Here is a 22,864-nt window from a genome sequence, read left to right as displayed (position 1 = left end):
CGAACCCGACTTAAACCTGAGAATGACCCGACCTTATTCTAACTCGCAAATTATTGACTTGAACCGAACCCGAGAATTACCCTAACCCGTTTTAACCCAATAAAACCTGAATTAAACCCGACCTGAATGTACCCCGACCTGTTACTAACTCGACCTAAACATGATAAGAAGTATGACCCGACGTGATCTGACTCAAGCATGACCCAATCCAAACCCAACCTGCATAGGTTATGGAATTAATTCGAATTGACCTGACCCGAGTTGACCCGACCTACGCTTACCCGACCTACGCTTACCCGACCCGTTTACCCGAATTGACAGCTGTCGTGTACAGTACAAATAATGGGAAATAATTAAGTCAAACATAAGATTCTTTGAATCAGCTCAAGATTCCAAATTCATGTGGGGCCTACAAAATGATCAGCTCTCACAACCGTTGGATGAAGGCTCCACCACCATTAGATCTGACGTACCTGATCATTGATCAATCAGTGATCTAACTGCTAAAATCATTGATGATCATCTAGTTTACAATTTAATTTATACAACTGTAACATTTCGCTTTCACCAAAAAAGTTTAACTTTCTTAAGGTGAGATAGCTTATCTCAGCTGATACTTTCTCTTACAATATGGTCCATATTCATAGTCTAAGAAAATTTGGACTAAGACGGCAATTGATATCTTACACCCAAGTATATGGAACAATAACACGCATTAATTTGTAGGTGAGTGTGGCTTCACGTGTCAAATTGTCAATACTCAATATATGTTGTGCACACGCTAATTATATGCACTTGTACATTAAAGTGTGTTCGTTTCAATTAAAGTACAACTGGTTGTATGATTTAATAATCGAACCAAAACCCATAATATTGATGAAGGACTCATCTAGTTAAAGAGCATATTATATGGATGAAGATTGGGACCCAAAGGATAAATCCCCCTTTGCTTTGTCTAAGTGATGGAGATGAATCCAAAGAGCTAAGCTACACTTTACGCAAAGAAGGTGGGAATAAAATAATGCTTCACCAATAAAGAAATAATTCTGAGCCTAAGAAATAAATAATGAGCTTAAGTAATCATACTTGTAGAAAGTCACCACATTAGGTATGGAAAATGAGGCTACAATAAACCCTTTTAAAAGTTCTGTAAAGCAATTCCACATGAATCTAATTATTCTTTTTAACTTGCTCCTTCCAAAATTAATTTCACGAAAAAAATCTTGTCTATTATTCGAATCAATATATGCAAAATAACATACTATTTATCACCCAAACATAGATTACATCGACTCAATAATATTTCAAGAAAAATTACTATTTTAGTAAAGATGAAAACTTTTCCATATATTTCAAAATAAGGGTCTATTTTATTCAGCTTAATTTCTATTCAATTCAGTTTCGTTCCTAATTTCTTTCTCTCATAACAGATCAGCTCAGTTTTTTTCAGTAAATCGGAATAGGCCCTAAGTGTACATATGACTATTAATTCCAAACCGAAAGAATGATTACCTTATGATTTAAGTCATTAACCACCAACTCTCTCCTCCAACTCTTGTATTTCTGATCTACTAGTAGCTAGATCAGTTGATTGTGAAGACCGTTTTCTGATGATCAGATAACCCCACTTGAGTTCCCATTTTATGGTCCCCCAAAAAATTCTGCATATATAAATAAGCTTTCATAAAATATAGCTTGGACCGTTTTAGTTAAGGACCCCATATCATATGGGTCACCCCTCCATAACCATAAGAACAACCAACAATTCAAATACCTGCCTTTCTATCACAAAAATATCCTTCCTTTTTGTAGTATAGTCTTGGATTTTTTCTTCCCCTTGTTTTCTGAATGTTTATGCATAATAATCATGTCAGATGCATACTTGGTGTCAATAATCTTGGTTAGCAGCTTATCATTGACTTGGTTTGCTGCTTTTGGGTCTGTCACAACCCCTCCAAGGCCGAAAATCAACCGGTATTTTCGGTTTGATGGGAAAACAGACAGTTGGGTGCCTGTGGAACTGCCTTATGATCTGGTTACTTGTATCAATGGTAATTGTACCGTTGTAGGTTCTATCCGCCAAGCACCAGAGAAAGGTGAGAGTCAACCGAGGAATGGTGATAATACAGGAAGGAAAGCAAATAAGGAAATTTACAAAAGACTTTTACCTTTGAGGAATCGCGTTTCTTTGACAAAAATGTCTGATGCATCAGTCTGGATCACCGGTGAGAGTGGGTCAATCTATGAGAGATTCTGGAATGGTGTACAATGGGTGATTGCTCCCCACGATTTGCCTGCATCTGCAGAGCCAGCAACATCTGTGTTCTTTGTCAATCAGACTATTCTTGCTCTTTCTGAAGCAGGGTATCTATATCAGGTACAGTTCTGTGAGTGTATAATAAGACTCAGATATATCTAACAATTAGGTGACAATCATTATGTGAATAGACTGCAATGCTCTTTTATATCAGGTGAAAATTTGAGAGCTATGTTACTCGAACTTGGGTATTGGTGTCAAACATTGATACCACTCCAAGTGTCAATTGTCCATACATATGTTGGATATTCGAGGATCTGACATGGGTACTTGAGGTTGAATGAGAGTCCGATTAGTATAATTTATTAATACTAGGTTGGTCTGCATTTGCTTTCAGTTTTGATGGTTCCTTACCTTTTCAGATGCAACTGGTTGAAAATTTGCAACTGGTTTGGATAAAGCTTGAAGCTTCAGCTGATCACAATACAAGAGGAGAAATAGAGCAAAGTTTGATAAAGTCTGGAGTTGTTACTAAAGATGGGGAGTGAGTAGTTGGATTTTCTTATTGCTCAAGCTGTGTTGAGCATAACAGCTTCCATAATCAGAAATTCAGAATGACTGACAAAATTTGCCCATCCCTCAGGAGAATTTACTTCTGCACAAAAAATGGATCACTGTTAGAACTTGCAGAGGTTGAACCTCTGAGGTACGCCACAAATTTCTGTTATAAATTCAATACTTGTACATCTATGAACTATATATATGATCAGTGTAGAATTTGCTTGAACTTCCTGTTCACGAACAGAAATTTCTAAAGCTGATGTTGAATGTGTCACTGATGATATTTACATGTTCTGTTTTGTGAACACAAACAGGTGGGTTAATTATGGGCAGCCACCAGGAGCAGATGTTGCAGCAATAGCCGATGTTGGTACAATCAGATCAAACCTTATATTCACAATCAGGTGAGCTAATAAAAGTGCAAACAAACACTCCATGTGTCTCCAAAAAATGTCCCTTCAGTACTCAGGAGCAAATATCCATAAATTGAATTTTATTTTTATCTGCTATTCTTTCCAGCAACTTCCTACCTAAATCTGCATAGATAGTGACTAAATACAAAGAATTGATGAAAATTGTGAAACATATGATATGAAATTTGCATACCATAGTTCGGCAGGAGACCTTTACGAGCATGATAAAAATACAAAACCACCATGGAAGAAGCACGTATGGAAAGAAGGGTCAGCAGAAGATACTTCCTTGCTACCATCAAGAGGTTGCAGTGCTCAAGGACTAGGAGGAGCGTCTTCAATATCACTGTTTCTGCTGAACAAGGTGTGGTAACCTCAAACATGACAAGAGTGCACATTTTCTCCACCAAGAATTAGTTGTCATGAACTCATGATGTCACAACTGATTTTACAAAAGCACACTATATTAGAAGTAAATAAGACAAATAGTAGTATTATTTCTGTCACAACATATTAGAAACCACAATTCATAAATCAATTACGTTTTTAGGAAAGATCTCTTACATATTCACATTGATTCCACACAGAACAATTATGTTATACAGAATACTTCATTAATTCCCCTTCTACACACACGCGCACACACACACAAAAATGTTCATCGCAGATGTTTTAGTCTCAGGGCTAAGATTTTCAACACTGCATCCTCAGGTCTTATCTTCTCACTGTAGCTATTCCTTTATCTGCATATGCAGGCGGGTAAGCTGGTTGAGAGGCGACTGAACCAGAGAAAATGGAAATGGATAGTACATGGGAGTCCAGAAGATCAACTCCTAACATCAATCACACCAGTTCCAGAAGATGAATCCAGTGAGAAGTATTCAGTGCTCCTGACAACTGCATCAGGCTCAATACTGGAATATCAAGCAGGAAAACAAACACGTAAACAATCAGGAAAAACAGAATAGAGCTCTCTACAGTTTAGAATTTTCACCAATTTTAACACAGAATTCCTCTTTAATATGATAATTCAAGTTATATAACAGCAATTTAGAGCTATAGACAATGCTTATATGAGATGTAGCATAGAATAGAGGTTAGTATAGGTATAAAATTTTAATATGAAAGAAATCATAGCCTCTACAAGGAAATTTGTCCTTATAATGCCTAAAGGAGTCCGTCTTGATGAAAATCTGATATAACACACCTTCCATCCAGAGTTAATAATCACATTGTCTCAAACCCTCCTAATCTAAGATATGACAAGATTTTAGAAAAAGACATGTTTATAATTGGGTCACTCCTATCCTCTCCCATCAATTAGTATTAATAGTGGAAATATCATTAACAATTAGTGTATGTAATAAGAAAAATAAAGTTAATCAGGAGATCCTAAAAGAGTATACTATGTAAGTGACTTTTATTCTGAAGTCTGGACAGAGGGAGTAATAAACTGGATGATCAATTGCATGGAGTCCATCAAGATTCTAGGGAGCTTGTACGAGAGATATTTCCTAAATCATTATGCATTTATCGGCCTTTAATCTCTAATACATTGAAAAAAAACATATATATAAACAAGGGAACTGATGTTTATTTTTGTGTCCTGATAGGAGTGGCTCAAGAGTACCAACTAGAAGAGCCATGGGTAAATCATATGCATCCCCCACATGCAAAGGTAGCAAGAGGTGTAGAAGGGATACCATATCAACTTGGTAGGATCCTTTTCCCACTAGATGACGGCAGGATTGCAGAACTACATCTATCAGGTTTAGGCGGTGAATATTCAGGACCAAATCCTCAAATCAGTACCCGTAAAAGATTGTCATTGAAGTATGTTTGGTCAATATTAGATGCCCCTGAGACTGAAGGATGGAATGCAGAGTATTGTACTGAGGACCGTGGACCCTCCAATTGCATAATGGGTGTAAAGGATGAAACAAATGATTTCACAAACACAAGAAGTATGACAAGAAGGCGAAAGGGAATGCAACAGAACTACTTAATCCCCGATATGTCAGGCATCAAACTAGAAAAACCATTGGAAGAGCATAAATTGGAAGAGAATTGGGTGAATGTAAACTTTGGCATGAGAGTGATACAAGGAGGTAGATCATTTTTCCTGGTGTCAAGTAGTGGCCTGACTTTTGAGTATCTTTACAATGACAACATAGGACTATGGCTGAAGCATGACCACCCAACAGCCATGCAGGGTGCAGTTGGGAGCTATAATGGGAGTCTGTTCTTAGTTGACATCCACGGTACTTTGCTAATCAGAGAGAGAAGCAACAACGAGTTGCAGTGGATAAATTGTACTGCCATGAAGAAAGGGAAAGAGATAATTGGTGGCCCTCCATGGGACAGGATCCACGGTACAGGAAAGAAAGTTACGGCAAATGATGCAATTTATTTTGTAAGCAAGAAGGGAACACTACTGCAGTTCACTGTAAGTTGTGAAGCACTAAAATGCAAGATACTAATGTTTGCTCAATTGCATTTTCCAATTGGAAACAATCACTGTTTTTTCCTGTTGCTTTGAAGCTTAGAGGCATAACTATATGTTTATTTCTTATTAGTCATTGCCGTCAAAAATAAAACTAAAATAAGCATTCTAAATGCTTTCCCAGTGACAAAATAATGAAACCTAAACTACAGAGTTCAAATTAACTACATCTTGTCATCCTCTATCCAGGGATAACAGTCACATAGTATTTGAGGATGTCCAGTGGATTGTCACGTTTCCTAAAGTAGTACTTGTTTGTTATTGGCTTTCACAAATCCCTAAAAAAGGTTGAAGATAATGAGAGTGGGAAAATCCAACTAATTAGATTGAAATTCTTTAGTAAGTGCTTCCCTTTACAGGCTGGAACAATGTGAATTGATCTCCTCTCATTATGCCTCCCTAAACAAGGTTGCCAATATTTTTTAACAGCGGAGTTTATCTGAGAGACTAACGGCAGACACTATTGTCTAGGTTGCTCTCAGGAGTTTTAAATGGAAAGACTGCAAAAGCCCTGCAGATACAGAGATTGCAACAATAGTAGACCAAGAAGTGTGCAGGGACAAGGTAATTTTTGTCATCGGAAGGAATGGAAGATTGTATCAATATAATAGATTGTCTGGATTATGGCATGAACATTATCAATCTCAGCACCTAGTTCTCTCAAGATTGCCCGGGACAGCTATGAGGCCATCAACACTATCTTTGGAGGGCTCTCTTTTCATGATTTCAGGAGATGGTGGACTAGTAGAATATCAATGGAACTCACTTGATGGATGGGTATGGGTTGAACATGGCACCCCAAATGGGGTGAGAATAGCTGGAGCGCCTGGGCCAGGCTTTGAGGGTCATCAGTTGTTCTTAGTTGGCTCAGACGGGAAAGTTTACCTAAGGCACTTCAACCAAGGAGAATGGAAGTGGAGAAACTGTGGATTTCCAGATTCAGAAAATACACCAGTTGAACAAGAAAGAGAGGAAAAGCTGAAGCATTGGAAAGAAAAAGGCATTTGTTTCGATACTGCTAGTGTGGACAGTGCAGAAGAGCCCAAACTAAGAAAGACAAACCAAAACTGTGATCCTAAGGTGAGTTTCAGATGTACTTATTAACTCTATTGCACAATTTAAACTGCTATGATAAGTTGATAACTGATATTGTGATATGTGAATCATCTGACCGTAGGTGGCATCAACAAGGCCAATTCGTTCAGCAGAAAATAAAGTAATATTTGAGCTAAGAGATGGCAGAGTAAGCATTTAATCACAAAGATATCATTTCTTTACCTTTGTAAATTATTCAATAATTGCAAAATAACCATGACACAATTAACGTTTAAGGTAGAAATTTCAATGGTTTCCATTGTATAAGGAAAAGTTTTAAGACAGAAAATTCAATGGTTTCCATTGCATAAAATTGAAGCATATAGACTGTGAATCTCGTAAAAAAGCTATATTGCTCACTAACAGTCGTAGCTAATTGCTCACCTTGTCATATGACAGTTGGCAGAGATGCATCAAGTGAAGGCATCCGATTGGATATGGTCAAAAATAATTGCAACTCCCACAAGCCTATGTACGGAAAATTTCTGGGCTGCTGCTGCATCATGAAGCTGGAAGATACAGATAGAAAAAGCACCTTAAAGATTGTAGCAAGCATACAATGCAGAAGCACAGAAGCTAGGAGATACTGAAATATACCATAGTAACCATACTGTACATAGTAAAGCAATGACACCAAACTTTTTACCCTCAATCTAGCGCAGCAGGACAAGATGCAGCTTAGAAGCCTGATGCCTTAAGCTACAAGAGCCTTGCCTGTAAAATTGTCTTCAATATTCACTGTACAGTTTCATACAAAGTTAGACACTTCATTTTCTTTCTTTCTTGTAAAATTGTCGCTATTGTATTTCTAATATTAAAAGCAGAAACTTCAACAATATCAGAATATAGATGCAATGAAAACTGGTGGACTGAGTCAAATAAATTCAGAATTCTACTGATGTACTCTATAACCACATGGTTATAGTTGTGCGTATGTCATTATCGTCTCAATAATCATATGATTACGACACATCTAGAATCGAATCGTGATGTTGGCAAGAGGCCAAACCTACTGCTGAACCCCCATCTGCAAGAAGAATAATAAATCATTAGTTTTCTATTAATTGAGAGACAAGTACATTTGCATTATATGTTAATAGATAGTATAGATAGTTGCTGATCTCTAAATAGAAAAGGACATATGGATGAGATACACAGTGGGACAAGATGGGAAATCCACAACATGTTCTACAATGCTACCCCTATATGAATTAATTAATTCCTAATCTCCATTGATCGCGGCTTCTACTACCGCGATTAATTTTCTCAAGAGAAAGTACTACGTCATAACCAAATTTCACCAAATCAACACTCCAAAGAAACTTTCTTCTTCCATGTCTCAAAATTTTGTCAAGAAAATTAACATTAATTATTGGACATACACATTAATGTTTAGCTTAATTATGACGTGTAGTCATGAGTTATCTTTGTATCATATCTCAATTATAGTCAATGAATCAAGGTAAACCAATCTAGTAAGAAACAACTTTTAGAGCTTCTTTGTTCTTTCTAACAAGTCAAGCTTCTTACATTATTACTCCTCAATTTTAATTCAAAAATCGTCAATAAAGAGAAAGTCTAAGTTAATATCCGATATTGATCAATCTTAATCTCACACCCCGTCAGCAAATCCCAACTCTATAATAATCACAAGCTCATTGAAAAAAAATCCACATCCTCCTCATCATCTTCTTCCTTATCCCTCTTCTCCAAATGGATGAAGAAGAACTAGAATCATTAGAATTCAACAACCTTCCAAAAGACATAATTTTCGACATTTTATCAAGAATCCCATTAAAACAGCTCTATCAATTACGCTGTGTTTGTAAGAAATGGCTATTTTATCTATATCAAAACCCAGAATTCAGAGGTTTTTACCATAAAAAACACAAAATCAACCCAATTTTACTCTTCACTAAACAAATCATTGAAAACCCATCAACCCAATTATCTTCCTACTATATTGATGGAACCCCAATTACTCAAATTTCAACCAATTTTGATCAATCATTAGTTTCAACCCTAACCTGCAATGGAATCCTCTGTTTAATCACAAAAACCAATGCATTTCTCTATGATCCCATTACCATGAGAATCACTAATCTCCCTAATTCAAACCGTCGTCGTTTCGATTCATCATTTGGGTGGGCATTTGGGTTTTCCTCGTTTCGAAACGTTTTCAAAATCCTCCATTTTTACACCATTGAAAAGAAATCTGACAATTTTCATTACTGTCAAACTCAGGAAATAATGTGTGAAATTCTGAGCAAACCCAGTTCAGATCTCGGGTTCGAATCACAAGACGAGTGGAATAATCTTGGTATTTGCCCATTTGATTTTCTGGGTAGAAAAAATTATGCATTTGTTGATGGGAAATTTTACTGGTTAATTGGGGAAAAGAAATTCAACCCAGAAAACATAAAGATCATGTCTTTTGACATTGAAATGGAGGGTTTTGGGTTGAATTATTTCCCCAAATCATGCTCAAATCGTTCAGTTGAATGCTTGGATTTGGTTGAAATTAGGGATTTCCTGTGTTTAACAGATAGATTACCTTGGGAATCGAGCATGGATATTTGGATGATGGAGAAAGAAAACAAGGGTTTTCCTAATTTTTGGGTAAAGAAATATAAAATTGATCTTATGGGAATTAATCATCATGATGTAAGAATTTTGGGCCATTTAATTAAAATCAACGGTGGAGATTGTGAGAGTGAAGGAAAGATTATGATAAAATTTGGTAGTCAAAGTTTTGGGTTTTATGAGCTTGATAATGAGGTTTTCACAAATTTGGCGGGTGAAATTAATTCTGAAGGATGGGATTTACCGTTGATGATTAACAGAAAGTTTCTATTATAGGAAGTGGTTGTCTAATTTTGTACTGTAGCTTCCATTTTCCGAGAATAGAATATACAAGTAGTTAAGATTTTTCTTGTCAAAATTTCGAGATATTTTTAGCATCGAGATTTTTGCCTATAAAATTGGTATATACTGTGTACAATACAAAGATGTACAAAGTGAAATTGTTTCTTTGAAACTGTCTATCTTTTAATTATTTTTTCGAAATGACTTTGAAGCTATCTAAGTATTTAGCACATTATTAAGATTTGAGAGTTTACTTATACGGTTATACTATACATAGTGGAGCCATCAAACAAGCATTCTTTCTAGATGTTCACTCAATTCATTGAAAACTATTAAAGCAAATTTGTCTTTATATCGTAACAAATTGGTTTAGAATTTCGTGGCATACACATTTTCCACATGTATGTATACTCAATTCATTGATAACATACTACTATTTGATAGAGAGCAGATTACTACTTAAACAGTTTTACGCTCATCTGCATCAATTAAAATCATTGAGCAAAGAATGTATGTCATTTAAGAACAGTAGAGCACTTGCAATGTCATTAAAGAACACTAGCATACGTTTTCAAAGGAGGCTTTATAACTTTGTAGATATAAATTGACTCAAAATTCATTAAGGCCACACCTCTTCAAAGAGTACACTACTTATAACTACATTTGATGTTGAAACTTGAATTCCCATGAAAGTGGACTCTCAAGCCCTGAAGCCAACTTGGGTGGAAAGTTGTACTCTGTATATCAACTAGAATCACCTCACTTGTAAATACCCCATTACGGGTAGCAGCTTACCTGCTTATTACAAAATACAGTAAGAAACAAAGATCAACAATCGAATTCGTTTAAAACCCATCCACATCATGCCAATAAGCTTGGATAACGAGAGAACAAGAATTATATACTCATTACCAGCCGCCATCATTAGGCAAATAGATATTGGCTTGGTCTGTAGAGCTTCAGAAATTTCATATCAGAGATTCAGAGCATTAGATCCTTTTTTGGGGTGGGGAAAGGGAAAACACACATTAGTTAAAAGAATAATAACCATACAAATTCCACAAATATAAAATTAGTAGTCATACGGCTAAAAACCTAGATCAATACAAGTAAGAAATAGTGTACACTCAACATTGAGAAAATGATATCCAAACCGCCACTCTTCCATAATTGAGAATTCATTAACAAAAGCATGTATAAGGATGAATCATTCAGTAAACAAATACTCGTACACACTAATGCCTCACTATCATGGCCAAAAAAAAAAGTAGCTCCACCACATGCCTTGAACTCGAAATCAGGTGAGGTATCCACAACTTCCAAAAGCAACAAACAGATTTAATATCGTCTTCTAGGACTCCTTGATCGGTGACCGCGAGGGGATCTGCATTAATAAATAAAAACTTGTCAAACATGTGGAGGCAAAAGCATCTATAATAGGAGTGTAAAACAGCTGATTAGCAAAAAGTGCAATACAGATTATCTAGATATATCCACTCATGAAGTTGTTCATAGCAACTGAGGAACTAGTGCAGTGCTTAAACAAAGTGATAGAAGAACAATGTAACAGTTGATAAGTTAATTAGATTTTTTTAGTTAAAAAGAACAGTCAAAAAGAGATGCTACAACCAGTAGTTACTCTAGAAAGTAAAATAATTAGGTACCAAACGGAGCTGGAAAGCCAATGAAGTAGCCATAGTATGAAACCAAGAAATCCCAACACTTAATAACTGTCAAAACTTATAAAGACAAACCTTCTACGGTTGCCCCTCCTCTTGTAAGGCCCATTACTGAAAGCCCAATCAACGTTTATCGGCTGCTCAAGCATTTGGGCACCACTCATCTCCTTTATTGCAGCTTGTGCTTCTTCATATTTCCCATACTCAACCAGGGCATAACCCTAAAGATAAACATCAAACAAGAGGAAAATATTATATGAGGAAACCAAACCAAAAACTGGAACATAAAAGGTGATGAAACAATAGCTAAACATTTTTTTAAAAGAATACTAGAATAGAGAACGAAGCTAAAAGCAGATTTCCAACACCTCCACAGAACTAGCAACACAACCACCTCAAAACCCCCAAGAGCTTTGTATAGAGTTGTGGAACATTGCTATTTTCCACAAACCAGGTAGAGCAAAAAAAAAGCTGATCTTCCCAAAAAAAAAAAAAAAAAAAAAGAAAAGAAGCTGATCCTTTCTTTAGTAGGATTTGACAGATTTATATCAATAAACAGAGCTTGGGGAAGGGAAGTGCCCAATAAGCCATTTACAGACTAGTGTGTCAAACACAAGCCACAGAGAAGCATCACAGCCAACCAGGACAATAAGCATACATACAGAATCGCACATTTGCAGACCACCCCCCACTATCCACTTATTCAGTGTAGGCAGCTGAAATAGCTGTATCATTTGCAGAAAGATGAACCTTTTGAAGTCTGTTCAAAAATTGACTCACAAATTAGGTGCTTCTATTCATTTCAAAAAGGAAATAATTACTTCGCATTAGCTCAGAATACCTTCCAATTATATCAAAACCAAGTCACCAAAATTCTTCGGACCCCCACAGCTTCCCATGCCTAAGGGCTTAAACCAAGATCAAAGCAACATCATAGCTCAAGCCTATATTAGACTTATGCAATTCAACAATCTGACTAGTTGAATTATAGTTTTCATACACAATGCATCACAAGCATTAACCTTTTCTTTATTTTATTTTTTTTGTCTGTGTGTGTGGGGGTGGGTGGATAGAACATAGAGCTCCACAGAAATGTTTGCTACAGAGGCCTTAACAATCCAACTGTCCAACAGTCTTTCTTTGCATGCACCTCTAATAAATTACTTACAAGTGTAATTGAAGTTTTATGTTGCTGTTGTCCATAAGGTCTCTCATCACTAAAGCTTTCTCAAGTGCCCTCCAAGTCACATCATGGATCTTTCCCAAATATAAATGGCGGAATAAGCAATGTGCAAGCTTAAAATAAGACAAAACATAACATCATCAAACAAAAAAAGGCTTCTTCTCCCTGTGCTTAAGCACACATCCTTCACATAAACCTACACCCTCAATCACCTACAAATCATATTGCATAACATATTGTCCAACTGGCCCCAACCTTTAAAACTCGCCAAATTGAAATAAACTACAGCAAAACTACATTTGTTTAATCAAGAGAGATAGGGTACATACATAACTCAGGAATTTCACCAAATAATTAATCCTCAAATGCAGCAATCAAAACAGTTTTTTGTCATCAATCCCCATCAAGCCAAACCAAAAAAATCTTCTGAACAAGCCACGCTACACATTGCACCAGGAATGTATAATAAGTGGAGCGGAAGAAAAGTTTGACACCAATTATAAATCCCTTCCTCAGAAACTTCAGTTACCGCCAAAATCCTCCAAATTGTCCAATCATTCATCACGATATTTCATCCTCTGATCTCTAAATTCTAAGGGACATGTAACCCCTTCCTCTCTTCATTCTAAAAGGAACCACAGACTTTACTAGATCCTATGACAAACAGCGCCACCAATATTCCTTGACAATAGATATAGTCTTGAACCATACCAATTATTATGCTAGACCAAATCAACAAAACTAATCATAACCAGACATAATAAAATGGACAGCAGACATTCAAGCAATAATCATTTCTGAATTCAGTTTCAGAATCAGTATAAGAAAGAAAAACGCATCAAATCAAAACGACCAATACACTTTTAAGAGAGAATAACTATCGCACCTTGACAAATCCAGTACGGCGATCCAGATTCAAATGCAAGTTCTTAATCTCACCGAAATCTCCAAAGACATTAAGGAGATCTTCTTCCTGTGCCTCTTCATGCACTCCTGTGACGAGTACAATCCAGCCTTCGATTGCTGCAATGAAGGAAATTTGTTAGAATTTTGCTTGAAGAAATTTTAATAAAAAAAATTCATAAAACAAGAAAACCAAAATTCATTTCAGCTTCAAGACCTTTAACAACAAACAAAGAGACCAGGATAAATAGAAATCCACAACCACAAACTATCAGCAGTACATGAGAAAGTAAATCAAACAAAACTCTAGGCGATCAACTGATCAAGGAAAGATAAGCTCGTCCACTTTTATAACTACTAATTTCACTAAGGATCAATATGTTATATGGAGTAATTTACCATTAGGAAATTTGTTCATACTTCTGGAAAGTCGAAGTTTTTTTTTTTCTTTCTAACCAATTTTCCATCCCCAAATCTCTCTTTATTACCCACTTGTAATGATCTTTACCTTCCCCTACCTATTCTTTTCTCAGTTAATTCAAAAAACTAAGAAAAATTATGGAGTAAATTTTAACTCGTGATGATTTGGTTTCTGATTCTTCTCGCTTAAATAGTGTTCAAGAGTTGTAAAGCATATAGGGATCAACCATTATGAAAACAATTAGAACAAAAAAATTCGGGACATCCAAAATACACAATCAATCCTAACTCTAAACCATAATTCAAAAGTCACAATTGCCTCCGTAAATGAATCTAAACTTACCAAAACATCTAATCAGAGTGGAGAAATATAAGAAAGTCGTAACTGTACTAAAAGTAAGAGACAGAAGAAATCTGATCTTCTATATATCCAAGCTGGAGGTTTTTGTTAAGAATCAGATTAAGCAGCACAAAACAATGAGGTCAATAAACTGGTTGAAAAACCTACATGTCCTTAACTATCAACACTGAGTTTCGTGGTCTCAGTACAGCAAAAAACTTTTACCATGCAACAAGAATTGGCAGATGGTTACTATGTACTTAATGCAGGAGAGTGGAAAAAAACATAGTTGGATCCATGACATCAGGCTTTCAATAAGTCATCTTTTTACAGCCAGCTACAAACATATGCTTCTCCAAAAGCTCAACTATACGAAAATTAAGTCCCCAAGTGAGAATAACCTTGTTAAACAATGCAACCAAAGAAGTAGACTAATGGCTCTTAAAACACTTTAAATGTACTAATTGCAGTTCTTCGTCAAAAATCCCAAATTATGTCAGAGAAAGGAATTCACAGGACAGCACAATGAATATATGCACCCTTATACCATGTTGCATGACTTGGCGAGATCCCAAAATTACACGTGCAAAGGTAAATGCCAATTCTTTCTGGGAGTGCAAGGGTTAGATATGAAAATATCTATGAGTGTTGGATAATGAAAGAAGGGTTTCTAAGTAGTTGCTCCATCATCAAGAGTAAATGTATTGATTCTTTCAAAATAAAATAAAAATTAAAAAAGAAATTAAAAATAAGAGTAAATGTATTGATAAAACTCACCTAAACATTTAAAATAAGAAAGTCGATCATAAACTTATACAGATATACCATAATACTACAAAACCAGTTTTATCCATAATCATATGAGACATCAAAAAAAAATTGAAATCTCAACATTGATGCAACTTCCATACAAGGCCAAGATATTACATTTGGTTAATCTAATAAGAAAGTCCATGAAGAAAGTAAAAATAGAAAGTAATCAATAATTAGCTTGTCAGATCTTTACCACATTATTGTTCATATCAGGAGCAGCCTAAAAACCCTTAACACATTAACAGCCAACACCAGTAGACAAGCAAGAGGTAAACCTTCCACCAAGATTAAACAGAAAAAGAAACTTGAAGGTGCTAAAATCAATGAAGGAATTCAGCCAAAGATGATGAACTTAAAAGGCCAAAGATGAAGGAATTACAAGTAACAGACTCACAGTCAGACCTCAGGCTACAACGTTTTAAAAATGGTTTATAATCTGTAGTTCACTGAAAAGTAAAAACTAAGTATTAACCAATTGGTTTTTCAACCTTAAACTACAATTCAAGCTGCACCATTCAATCACCAACGGTAACAGTGAATAAACTCCACTCAATCAAGACTATAAGATGCACTCTTGTAAGACACAGAAAAAACAACAACCATTTTATACTCGTACGATGTTCAACCGCCTACTTCCTCCACTAATATCAATCAATCACAACCTTACCCAAAATACAAACTAAAAATCTATCTCCAAAACCCTGGCAGTTCAAAACAAATACAGTTGATATCGAAAAATGCTAGCTTAGAAGTTAGCAGTTTTCCAAAAGAGCTAACTTGCTACGTTTGGTACCAAACCCGAAACCCTATACTTTGACAACTCGTAACCTAAACCTTAATTCATCAGCAACATTCAATTAGCACTCAATCGACACTAGTATACATTACAGTTTACAACTTAGCACACAAATATCTAAACATCCCCAATTACCACTTAATTCCACCATAAATTCAACAAATCACAACCTAATTCCCCAATTACACAACAACAACAAAAAAACATCGATTCCCAAAACCCTAACAATCATAAACAAATTCAATCAACTAAAACCCTAACAACAACTATCAAAACCCGAAAACAACAATAAACACAAATAAATTGAACAAATTAGCAAAATCAGAGAGAAGAAAACTAACAGCGAGCGGGACCAGGTCCACCATCAGAATCAAGAGATTCAAATTCACGAGCAGCCATACGACTATTACGCTCAGCATCAGCTTCTTCACGAAAACCACGACCTTTCGTCTTCTTGACGAATCCAGCAGCGGAGCCGCCAGCAATGGCGGATTTGAGCTTGGGATGCGAAGCCCTAGGAGAGCCGTCGACGTCACCGGCGCCGCCATCTTCGTCCATGAGATCGTCTTCCTCTGGTTCGAAGTCGACTGCTTCAACGTCTGGTGCCGCCATTGTTAGAGCTTCGAGTAGTTGATTTTCTCTCTCCTCGGTTTTACTGGTTTTTGTTTAAGCCGAAGTTGTGTTTTTGAGGAGGGGATTGTGGGAAGATTAGAAGAAGAGAAGGTTGTTGTGTTGGGATGGGCTGGGATGGGTTGTGAATATGGGCTTTTAATGGTTGGGCTTTATTGTTTTATCTCCTAATGAGCATTGGATAAGGTTGAAAAACTTGGAATATCTCAATTAAACACATGGTTTATGGTTTTAGGCCTTTAGGGTATGTTCTCTTTAATTTATTTTCAGATCAGTTCAGTTCAATTAAGCTTCAATAAGTTCAATTCGATTTAGTTCAGTTCAATTTTTCATTTCCTTCTGTCATAAAATATTCAATTGAGCTCTGTTCTGTAAATCAGAACAGGCCCTTAGTGCTTTGGATGCCTAATTTTTCAACTTTGACCTAATTAATAATTTTATAAGTATGTGACTCGTGCACAATAATATTTTATTATTTGAATTTCTAAATATAATCTCAGTAATGAAAATTAGCAAACAACATTGAAAATAATTAAAAAAATTCATAGTCAAGAGTTCAAATTTGTGTGTCAATATGGCATGATGTACAAGAGAGATGTCACATAACACATATGCTTTCTTAAAGTGAGTAAGCTGCTATGTATGAAATTTGACAATACAAAATCTGAAGTCGTCAAAATGGTATGTAGTCCAATTCTCCAAGGCTAAGCTACTACTGATTTCACTTATATGAGTTATATCACAAACTCTCTTTGCACTTGCTACATTATGTTGTAGCCTTTTGTTGGTGCTGACTTTCCAATATTCAAGGCTTTTCTACTACCTCTTGGGCTCTTGGTGCATGCCATTGTTATCGATCACTGTCCATCCTTGTGGTTGTATAAAGAATATACTATCCTTTGGTTCAACATGAAACCCTCCAAGCATGCATAATTGTTCCAACGTCATTCTTGTATTTCATTTGAATCTATGTCACAAACTCTTTATTTCACTTAATTTAGTCTTCATAAATATCAACACCTTTACCTCACAACATGGGGCACATGCCGTCACACTAGTACCCAACTCTTTATGTAATAAATATTTGAATTGTCATCATATCTCCTACAAAATTCATGAGAAAATCACGTAAAATACCAATAAATCTGCTTTCTATTAGAAAGCTGACATTTGCTCGGATTACATGAAACTCCATGAGAAGTACAATGAATTGGCACATGATGAAACTTTCACCAAGCAAATTATGAAACCTAAATTTAAACTTGGAGGGAGATGGGGAGGGACCTATTGTAAGCTCATAAAATGGACCCATGTCAACTAGGAGGAAATGGCATGTATTTTTTGCGGGAGACAATGATACGGAACAAACACAAAGTATCTTATTTTAGATTTGCATTGAAAGTGATATTGACTATGGCTCATCAATGCAATGTTAAAAATCTACTTTGTAGTATATTGGACAAACTATGAGTGATATATTATACTATACATACAATTATTTATTCTCGTTTTATTCATAAATTATTAATTATACTTGTATTTGATAGACTTTATGTCACGAAACATGTTCTCTTCATTTTAATTCCAACATTTTTAGCTTCACCTGGCCTTGTCAAGTATAGACTAAATCTATTATGATCAGAATAATTTGTTTGCTTGTTCCTACTATATCTAAAATATATTAAGTAATAATATAACAATATCCCACCTTGGTATAAAATTTTCTTTTGTGCAAAAATACAGTCAGTGTTTTATTGTATTTGTTAACGGACCATCTCAACCAAACCACTTGAAAGTAGGGGGAAAGTGAGGGGTGGATGAGATTCGAACTTGTAATATTTGTATTACGTTGACCCTGATACCATGTTAATGGACCATTTCAACCAAAAGCTTAATTTGATGGTTGAAGTCTATAAATATGTTTTATACTCTATTAGTATCGACATTAGACCGACCCTAGAAGATCCAGTCCAAACCTAACTATAAACCAGAATAGGAAGAGATGAAATCCTTACTTCTAACAGAATGACAACCACCCATTCACGAGATTTTCACTTGAAAAGTGAGATTTTTGATTTGTTGATTGGATTACATGTGCATGCATATATACAAACATCATAGTCTCCCAGATAAGACTCATAAGAGTAGTAATTATCCGATACTATAAGACAATAGTGGAGTTAGTAACTGTTGGATTTTTATGTTTCATAGACTCACACTTTAGCAAAATTGCCCCCACAACCCACTTCTCCATAGACTGGTTGTTGTGGGAAGGGAAATTGAAACTAGGTTATGTCTTAATTAGGAAATTATGCACTAATCTATTCTTTAACATTTTAAGAACGTTTACTTTTAGTATGTCATTTAAAATATATACTATGTTAATTATAAACTCGATAAGAAGGTCCGGACAATTAACTTTTGGTATTAAAACTTATGGTTCAAATGATAAATTTATTACAGTAGTCTGTAAAGTTATTGATTTTTACTGAATCGAACCGGACTTACTATGTTGGAGCTGTTATGAAGCTGAGAAAGTAGAATAAGTTGGCCTGGGTTAAAGCCCAGTGATGTGGGCCATAAAATGGATTGAGATGTTTCTGTTTAGCATTAGGCCAGTGTTTGGGCTTTTTCGTGTAGGCCCCTGAAATCATATTCAACTGGGCAATCAAATTATGGACCCACATGCAATTAAGGAATTCCCAGAGGTAGTTAGGTAATTTTTGCCCACAATTGGCTTCATTAACTTGACTTGCTTCTTTCCCGTCAAAAAAAAAAAAAAAAAAAAAAAAACTTGACTTGCTTCTTTCCATTCAAACTTTTAAGTTATTTTTTTTATGTAAAAAACAAAATACCTCTTTGTATACAAGCAATAATTGCTACAAAATTGTAGGGTGACTTCTTGAACTCTATGAGGAGTATTCTTTCAAAAAAAAAAAAAAAAAAACTCTATGAGAAGTGTGATAACAAATTATAAACGATGACGAATTTTAAAAGATAAATGTACTCGTATGAAAAATGTGTAGCGGGTAATATAAGATGGGGCAAACGGGGTGTAATTATGTTCACCTGTGGAATGCCACAAAATTTGTGGAGGCAATTAAGAATAAGGCTCCTAAGATTGACTGCATGTCCAATTGGTCATGTAGACCATACTATGATACTAGGATAAAAGCCACTCTCATGAAAGTCCATGGCCTAACTAGTTAGTCAAAGAGAAATCATGATAGTAAAATAAGACGAGTAGAATATATTTCAGGATATCTCAATAGCATTTGTTATTGAAAACTATCATAAATATTAGTATTATCAAGGGCATAAGTGGCGATTGAAATAGTTGTTTGTATGAATAGTACGTCCACAGTTACATATTGTACCTTAAAAGGTACACATCATCAATATAGATAACAAAATCTCTATTAGTAGTTAGTTACCTGCTTGCTAACTTGAATATTGTCACGGAGTAATACATATAGCGCTATCGAATAATTCATTTTCAAAATCAATGTAACTTAAATCAGATCAAATCATGTGAATTAGTTTAAGCCACTAAACATTATGGATAAGCCAATAAGTGAGCTAATTAGTGATTATGCCTGGAATATACTTGGTTTATAAAGAAACATTAAACATGCCCTTTGATTAAAAGGATAGTTTGACCCACCTATTTTCATCCCTACACACAAAATTAGTGAGGGAATTTCAATGTCCCCTCACCCTCGTGCTTATTTGTCACTACATCCATGCTTTATACTATACTTTTCTGATCCCCTCTTATTTACTACCGTCCGATTGGATTTTTCAAACCAAATCAATGGTGTAGATTATAGATGACCGTTGTTATTAGATTTATAGCAACAACACCAAATCTTAAATTATTTTGGGTTTGGGTTTAGGGGATTGCAAAGGAATGTCAAATCAATACTTTCTCCGTCCCCATTTGCTTATTCCTAAAGTGGTTTTCTAATTTGAGTTAATTTTTGATTTGTGAGGTTAATGATAAGATTAAAAGCATTTTGACAATATATCATGATTCTTCCTAAATATGTATCGTATATATACATTTCGTAAGTCCGTATAATATGAGTATTGGACAGTCTTTAATTCTTTATAGACGACCGAATAAATAAAGTCCTGTTTTTCTAAACTTGTGGGCAAATAAAGTAACAGTTGTCAACAAAACAGATTAAATCTTTCCTAAAAAAAATAATAATAAATAAATCAGCAAAATAAGAAAATTGCAATTCAAAATAACAAGGCCTAAACTCCTAAAGTAATTAAAAAGAAAATGCATGACAAAGTACGGTAAGGTTAATTATGTCAGATATTTGGGTGATCTTGGGAAGTGTATATTATCAGTATTTTATGCATTTATATAATTTATTTATAATTTTTTAATATTCTGCATATATACACTCCGTAGAAGGTTAAAATAGTGATTTTCGCACGTGATGCCAAAAAGGGGCGTGCTCATCACTTGCCACTTTATTTAAAATCCACTTTTTTTTTTGAGAAAAACAGGGGGATATTATTTTACGATACTCCTATTTTATTTTCTGATTTTTACTGACAATATTAACATGACCCTTTGCCCTTTGGTTTATTTTATTCTTTGGTTTGGATAATGATTAATGATACGGCGTATTCCGTATTTGGTTTGGTTGACCGTGACTAAGCTAAATACTTCAAACAAAGGAATTGATATTAAAAATTTTGAATATCTATACTAAACAATTGGTTTAATGAAAAAGTTTACCCCTCTCAATTGAGATAGTGCAATCAAACCTCGGTTAAAAGGTACTTCAAAATAGAGGTGTCAATTCGGATAATCGGATGGAGTTTGGGTTGGGTCTATTCGGGTCGGGTCTGCTCGGGTCGGATATGTTCGGATCAAAATTATCCTTTTAACTCGGATCGGGTCAAATTCGGGTCATGGTCTATCAAGTCTAGGTCGGATACGAATCGGGTCAATTTCAGATCGATTCACTTTCGGTTCGGATATATTTGGATCGGGTTTAAAACGGGTTTAGCCGGGTAACTTCAGGTAGGATGAATTTGGGTCGGGTTGATTTCGGTTCGGTCAAATTCGGTTCAATTCCTTTTTGTGTTTGGCTGGATTTTGGTCGAGTTGACCAAATTCATATCCAAATAAGGTTATTTTTAAACTAGAGATATTGTTTAGTTTTTACCTTATTATTGGGTCAATATGATTATTAATTACGAAGCACGAAGTTTTAGTTTTCTCATTTGATCAAGTTATGTGTAATTTTTATCTTTGAGGAAAATTGAGATTGAATAATTATCGATGACTTATCATACCTATATAAGTGAGAAGTGAGACCGAGCTAGTGATATATTGACGAATAATAGTTACATATGGTGATATATACAAAAAAGTATGTCATTTTTTTTAGGTTATTACAAGTTTACAACTCTTCATCAATTGTACAATCATATGAGGCATTTAACTAGAGTTTTACAAGCAAATCAATTAACTCCCGCTTAATGTTTAGGTTTATTAGATTTTGTGGCATTTATTAAAGCTTAGAAAGTAAATTAATATAATTGATATGTACATGAAGTAAACTTAAGACTTCGGATTATTTTTTTGTAGTCAAAAAGTTAACTTATTAATAATTAGTAAATATATAGTATAAGAACTTGAATAAAAAAGTAAATAATTAATTATGATCGGGTTGAATTCGGATCGGGTAAAAATCAAATCGAGTTAAAATTGGATCGGGTTAATATCAGTTCGGGTCAAAACAGATCGAATTAGATCGGTTATTTTTCGGGTCAATTTCGGATCGGGTTGAGCTCGGGTCGGGTCAAATCGGTTCGGTTTGAGTTCAGGTCGGGTCAAATCGGATTCGGGTTGAGTTCAGGTCGGATCAAATCGATATCGGGTTAAGTTCAGATCGGGTCGAGTTCAGATTCGGGTTGAGTTCAGTTCGGTTACAAATCGGGTTTGGATCTTGAATTTCTCGGATCAAATCGGATCGGTTACAGTTCGAAACGGATAATTTTTTTCGGGTCGGTTCGGTTTTGACACCTATACTTCAAGACTATGTTCTATTCTAGGGGTTGTCATTGGGGTCAGCACGTCGGGTTCGAATCAGCATATCGGGTTCGAATTAGATTTCGGGTCGATTTTGAGTTATGCTTAGAAACTATCAAAAATAGTGTAAAACTTAATATTTACGAAATACAAAATTTAGTTCAAACCGGGTCGAATTCGGGTTGTTCGAGTTCAGGTCGGGTCAAATTTGGGTTTCTCTCAATAACTTTGAGTCAGGTTCGGGTCGGGTCAGAGATTGCCAACCCTATTCAGTTCACATAGTCTAATTGATTCAATTTGTTCTTGTAAGTTTTAAAGTTGATAAGATTTTAACTTAACGTGTACACT

General features: G+C 35.3%; 3 protein-coding genes and 2 long non-coding RNA genes across 5 annotated transcripts; 2 read left to right on the top strand and 3 right to left on the bottom strand.

Moving 5' to 3' along the window:
• Positions 1-1,348: 1,348 nt before the first annotated feature.
• On the bottom strand, positions 1,349-1,885 carry LOC110717193. The gene is made up of 2 exons (XR_002510688.1): positions 1,775-1,885; positions 1,349-1,661 (listed from the first exon to the last, which is right to left on the bottom strand). It is a non-coding gene; the product is annotated as an uncharacterized LOC110717193 (long non-coding RNA).
• Positions 1,671-7,613, top strand: LOC110717190. The gene is made up of 10 exons (XM_021895837.1): positions 1,671-2,377; positions 2,680-2,801; positions 2,901-2,963; positions 3,133-3,222; positions 3,430-3,595; positions 3,987-4,173; positions 4,845-5,677; positions 6,206-6,814; positions 6,912-6,977; positions 7,229-7,613. The coding sequence occupies exons 1-10, from the start codon at positions 1,868-1,870 to the stop codon at positions 7,334-7,336; spliced, it is 2,754 nt and encodes a 917-aa protein (XP_021751529.1). The 5' UTR covers positions 1,671-1,867; the 3' UTR covers positions 7,337-7,613.
• Positions 1,980-3,990, bottom strand: LOC110717192. The gene is made up of 5 exons (XR_002510687.1): positions 3,796-3,990; positions 3,425-3,673; positions 2,672-2,912; positions 2,169-2,318; positions 1,980-2,072 (listed from the first exon to the last, which is right to left on the bottom strand). It is a non-coding gene; the product is annotated as an uncharacterized LOC110717192 (long non-coding RNA).
• A 629-nt stretch (positions 7,614-8,242) lies between the features above and the next one.
• On the top strand, positions 8,243-9,866 carry LOC110717191 (putative F-box/kelch-repeat protein At3g17280). Its single transcript, XM_021895838.1, has one exon. It carries the CDS (start codon positions 8,543-8,545, stop codon positions 9,686-9,688), a length of 1,146 nt encoding a protein of 381 aa, XP_021751530.1. The 5' UTR covers positions 8,243-8,542; the 3' UTR covers positions 9,689-9,866.
• Positions 9,867-10,722: 856 nt separating this feature from the next.
• On the bottom strand, positions 10,723-16,545 carry LOC110717164 (RNA-binding protein Y14-like). Its single transcript, XM_021895805.1, has 4 exons — positions 16,170-16,545; positions 13,443-13,579; positions 11,449-11,594; positions 10,723-11,078 (listed from the first exon to the last, which is right to left on the bottom strand). Exons 1-4 carry the CDS (start codon positions 16,438-16,440, stop codon positions 11,033-11,035), a joined length of 600 nt encoding a protein of 199 aa, XP_021751497.1. The 5' UTR covers positions 16,441-16,545; the 3' UTR covers positions 10,723-11,032.
• Between the last annotated feature and the right edge of the window lie 6,319 nt (positions 16,546-22,864).

This window comes from Chenopodium quinoa, unplaced genomic scaffold, assembly GCF_001683475.1.
Source record: "Chenopodium quinoa cultivar QQ74 unplaced genomic scaffold, ASM168347v1, whole genome shotgun sequence".
Classification (NCBI taxonomy): Eukaryota; Viridiplantae; Streptophyta; class Magnoliopsida; order Caryophyllales; family Amaranthaceae; genus Chenopodium; species Chenopodium quinoa.
Note: the sequence above shows the minus strand (reverse complement) of the source record. Positions and strands in the feature narration are given on the sequence as shown.

Bases quoted from the DNA above. Each gene is read 5' to 3' on its own strand.
- LOC110717191 (XM_021895838.1), top strand. From the start codon at position 8,543: ATGGATGAAGAAGAACTAGAATCATTAGAATTCAACAACCTTCCAAAA.
- LOC110717164 (XM_021895805.1), bottom strand. From the start codon at position 16,440: ATGGCGGCACCAGACGTTGAAGCAGTCGACTTCGAACCAGAGGAAGAC. The intron at 13,580-16,169 runs GTTAGTTTTCTT...CCTTCATTGCAG, and splicing joins TGGACCTGGTCCCGCTCGCT to CAATCGAAGGCTGGATTGTA. The intron at 11,595-13,442 runs GTGCGATAGTTA...GTTTATCTTTAG, and splicing joins GCCGTACTGGATTTGTCAAG to GGTTATGCCCTGGTTGAGTA.
- LOC110717190 (XM_021895837.1), top strand. From the start codon at position 1,868: ATGTCAGATGCATACTTGGTGTCAATAATCTTGGTTAGCAGCTTATCA. The intron at 2,378-2,679 runs GTACAGTTCTGT...TTACCTTTTCAG, and splicing joins AAGCAGGGTATCTATATCAG to ATGCAACTGGTTGAAAATTT. The intron at 3,223-3,429 runs GTGAGCTAATAA...TGCATACCATAG, and splicing joins AACCTTATATTCACAATCAG to TTCGGCAGGAGACCTTTACG.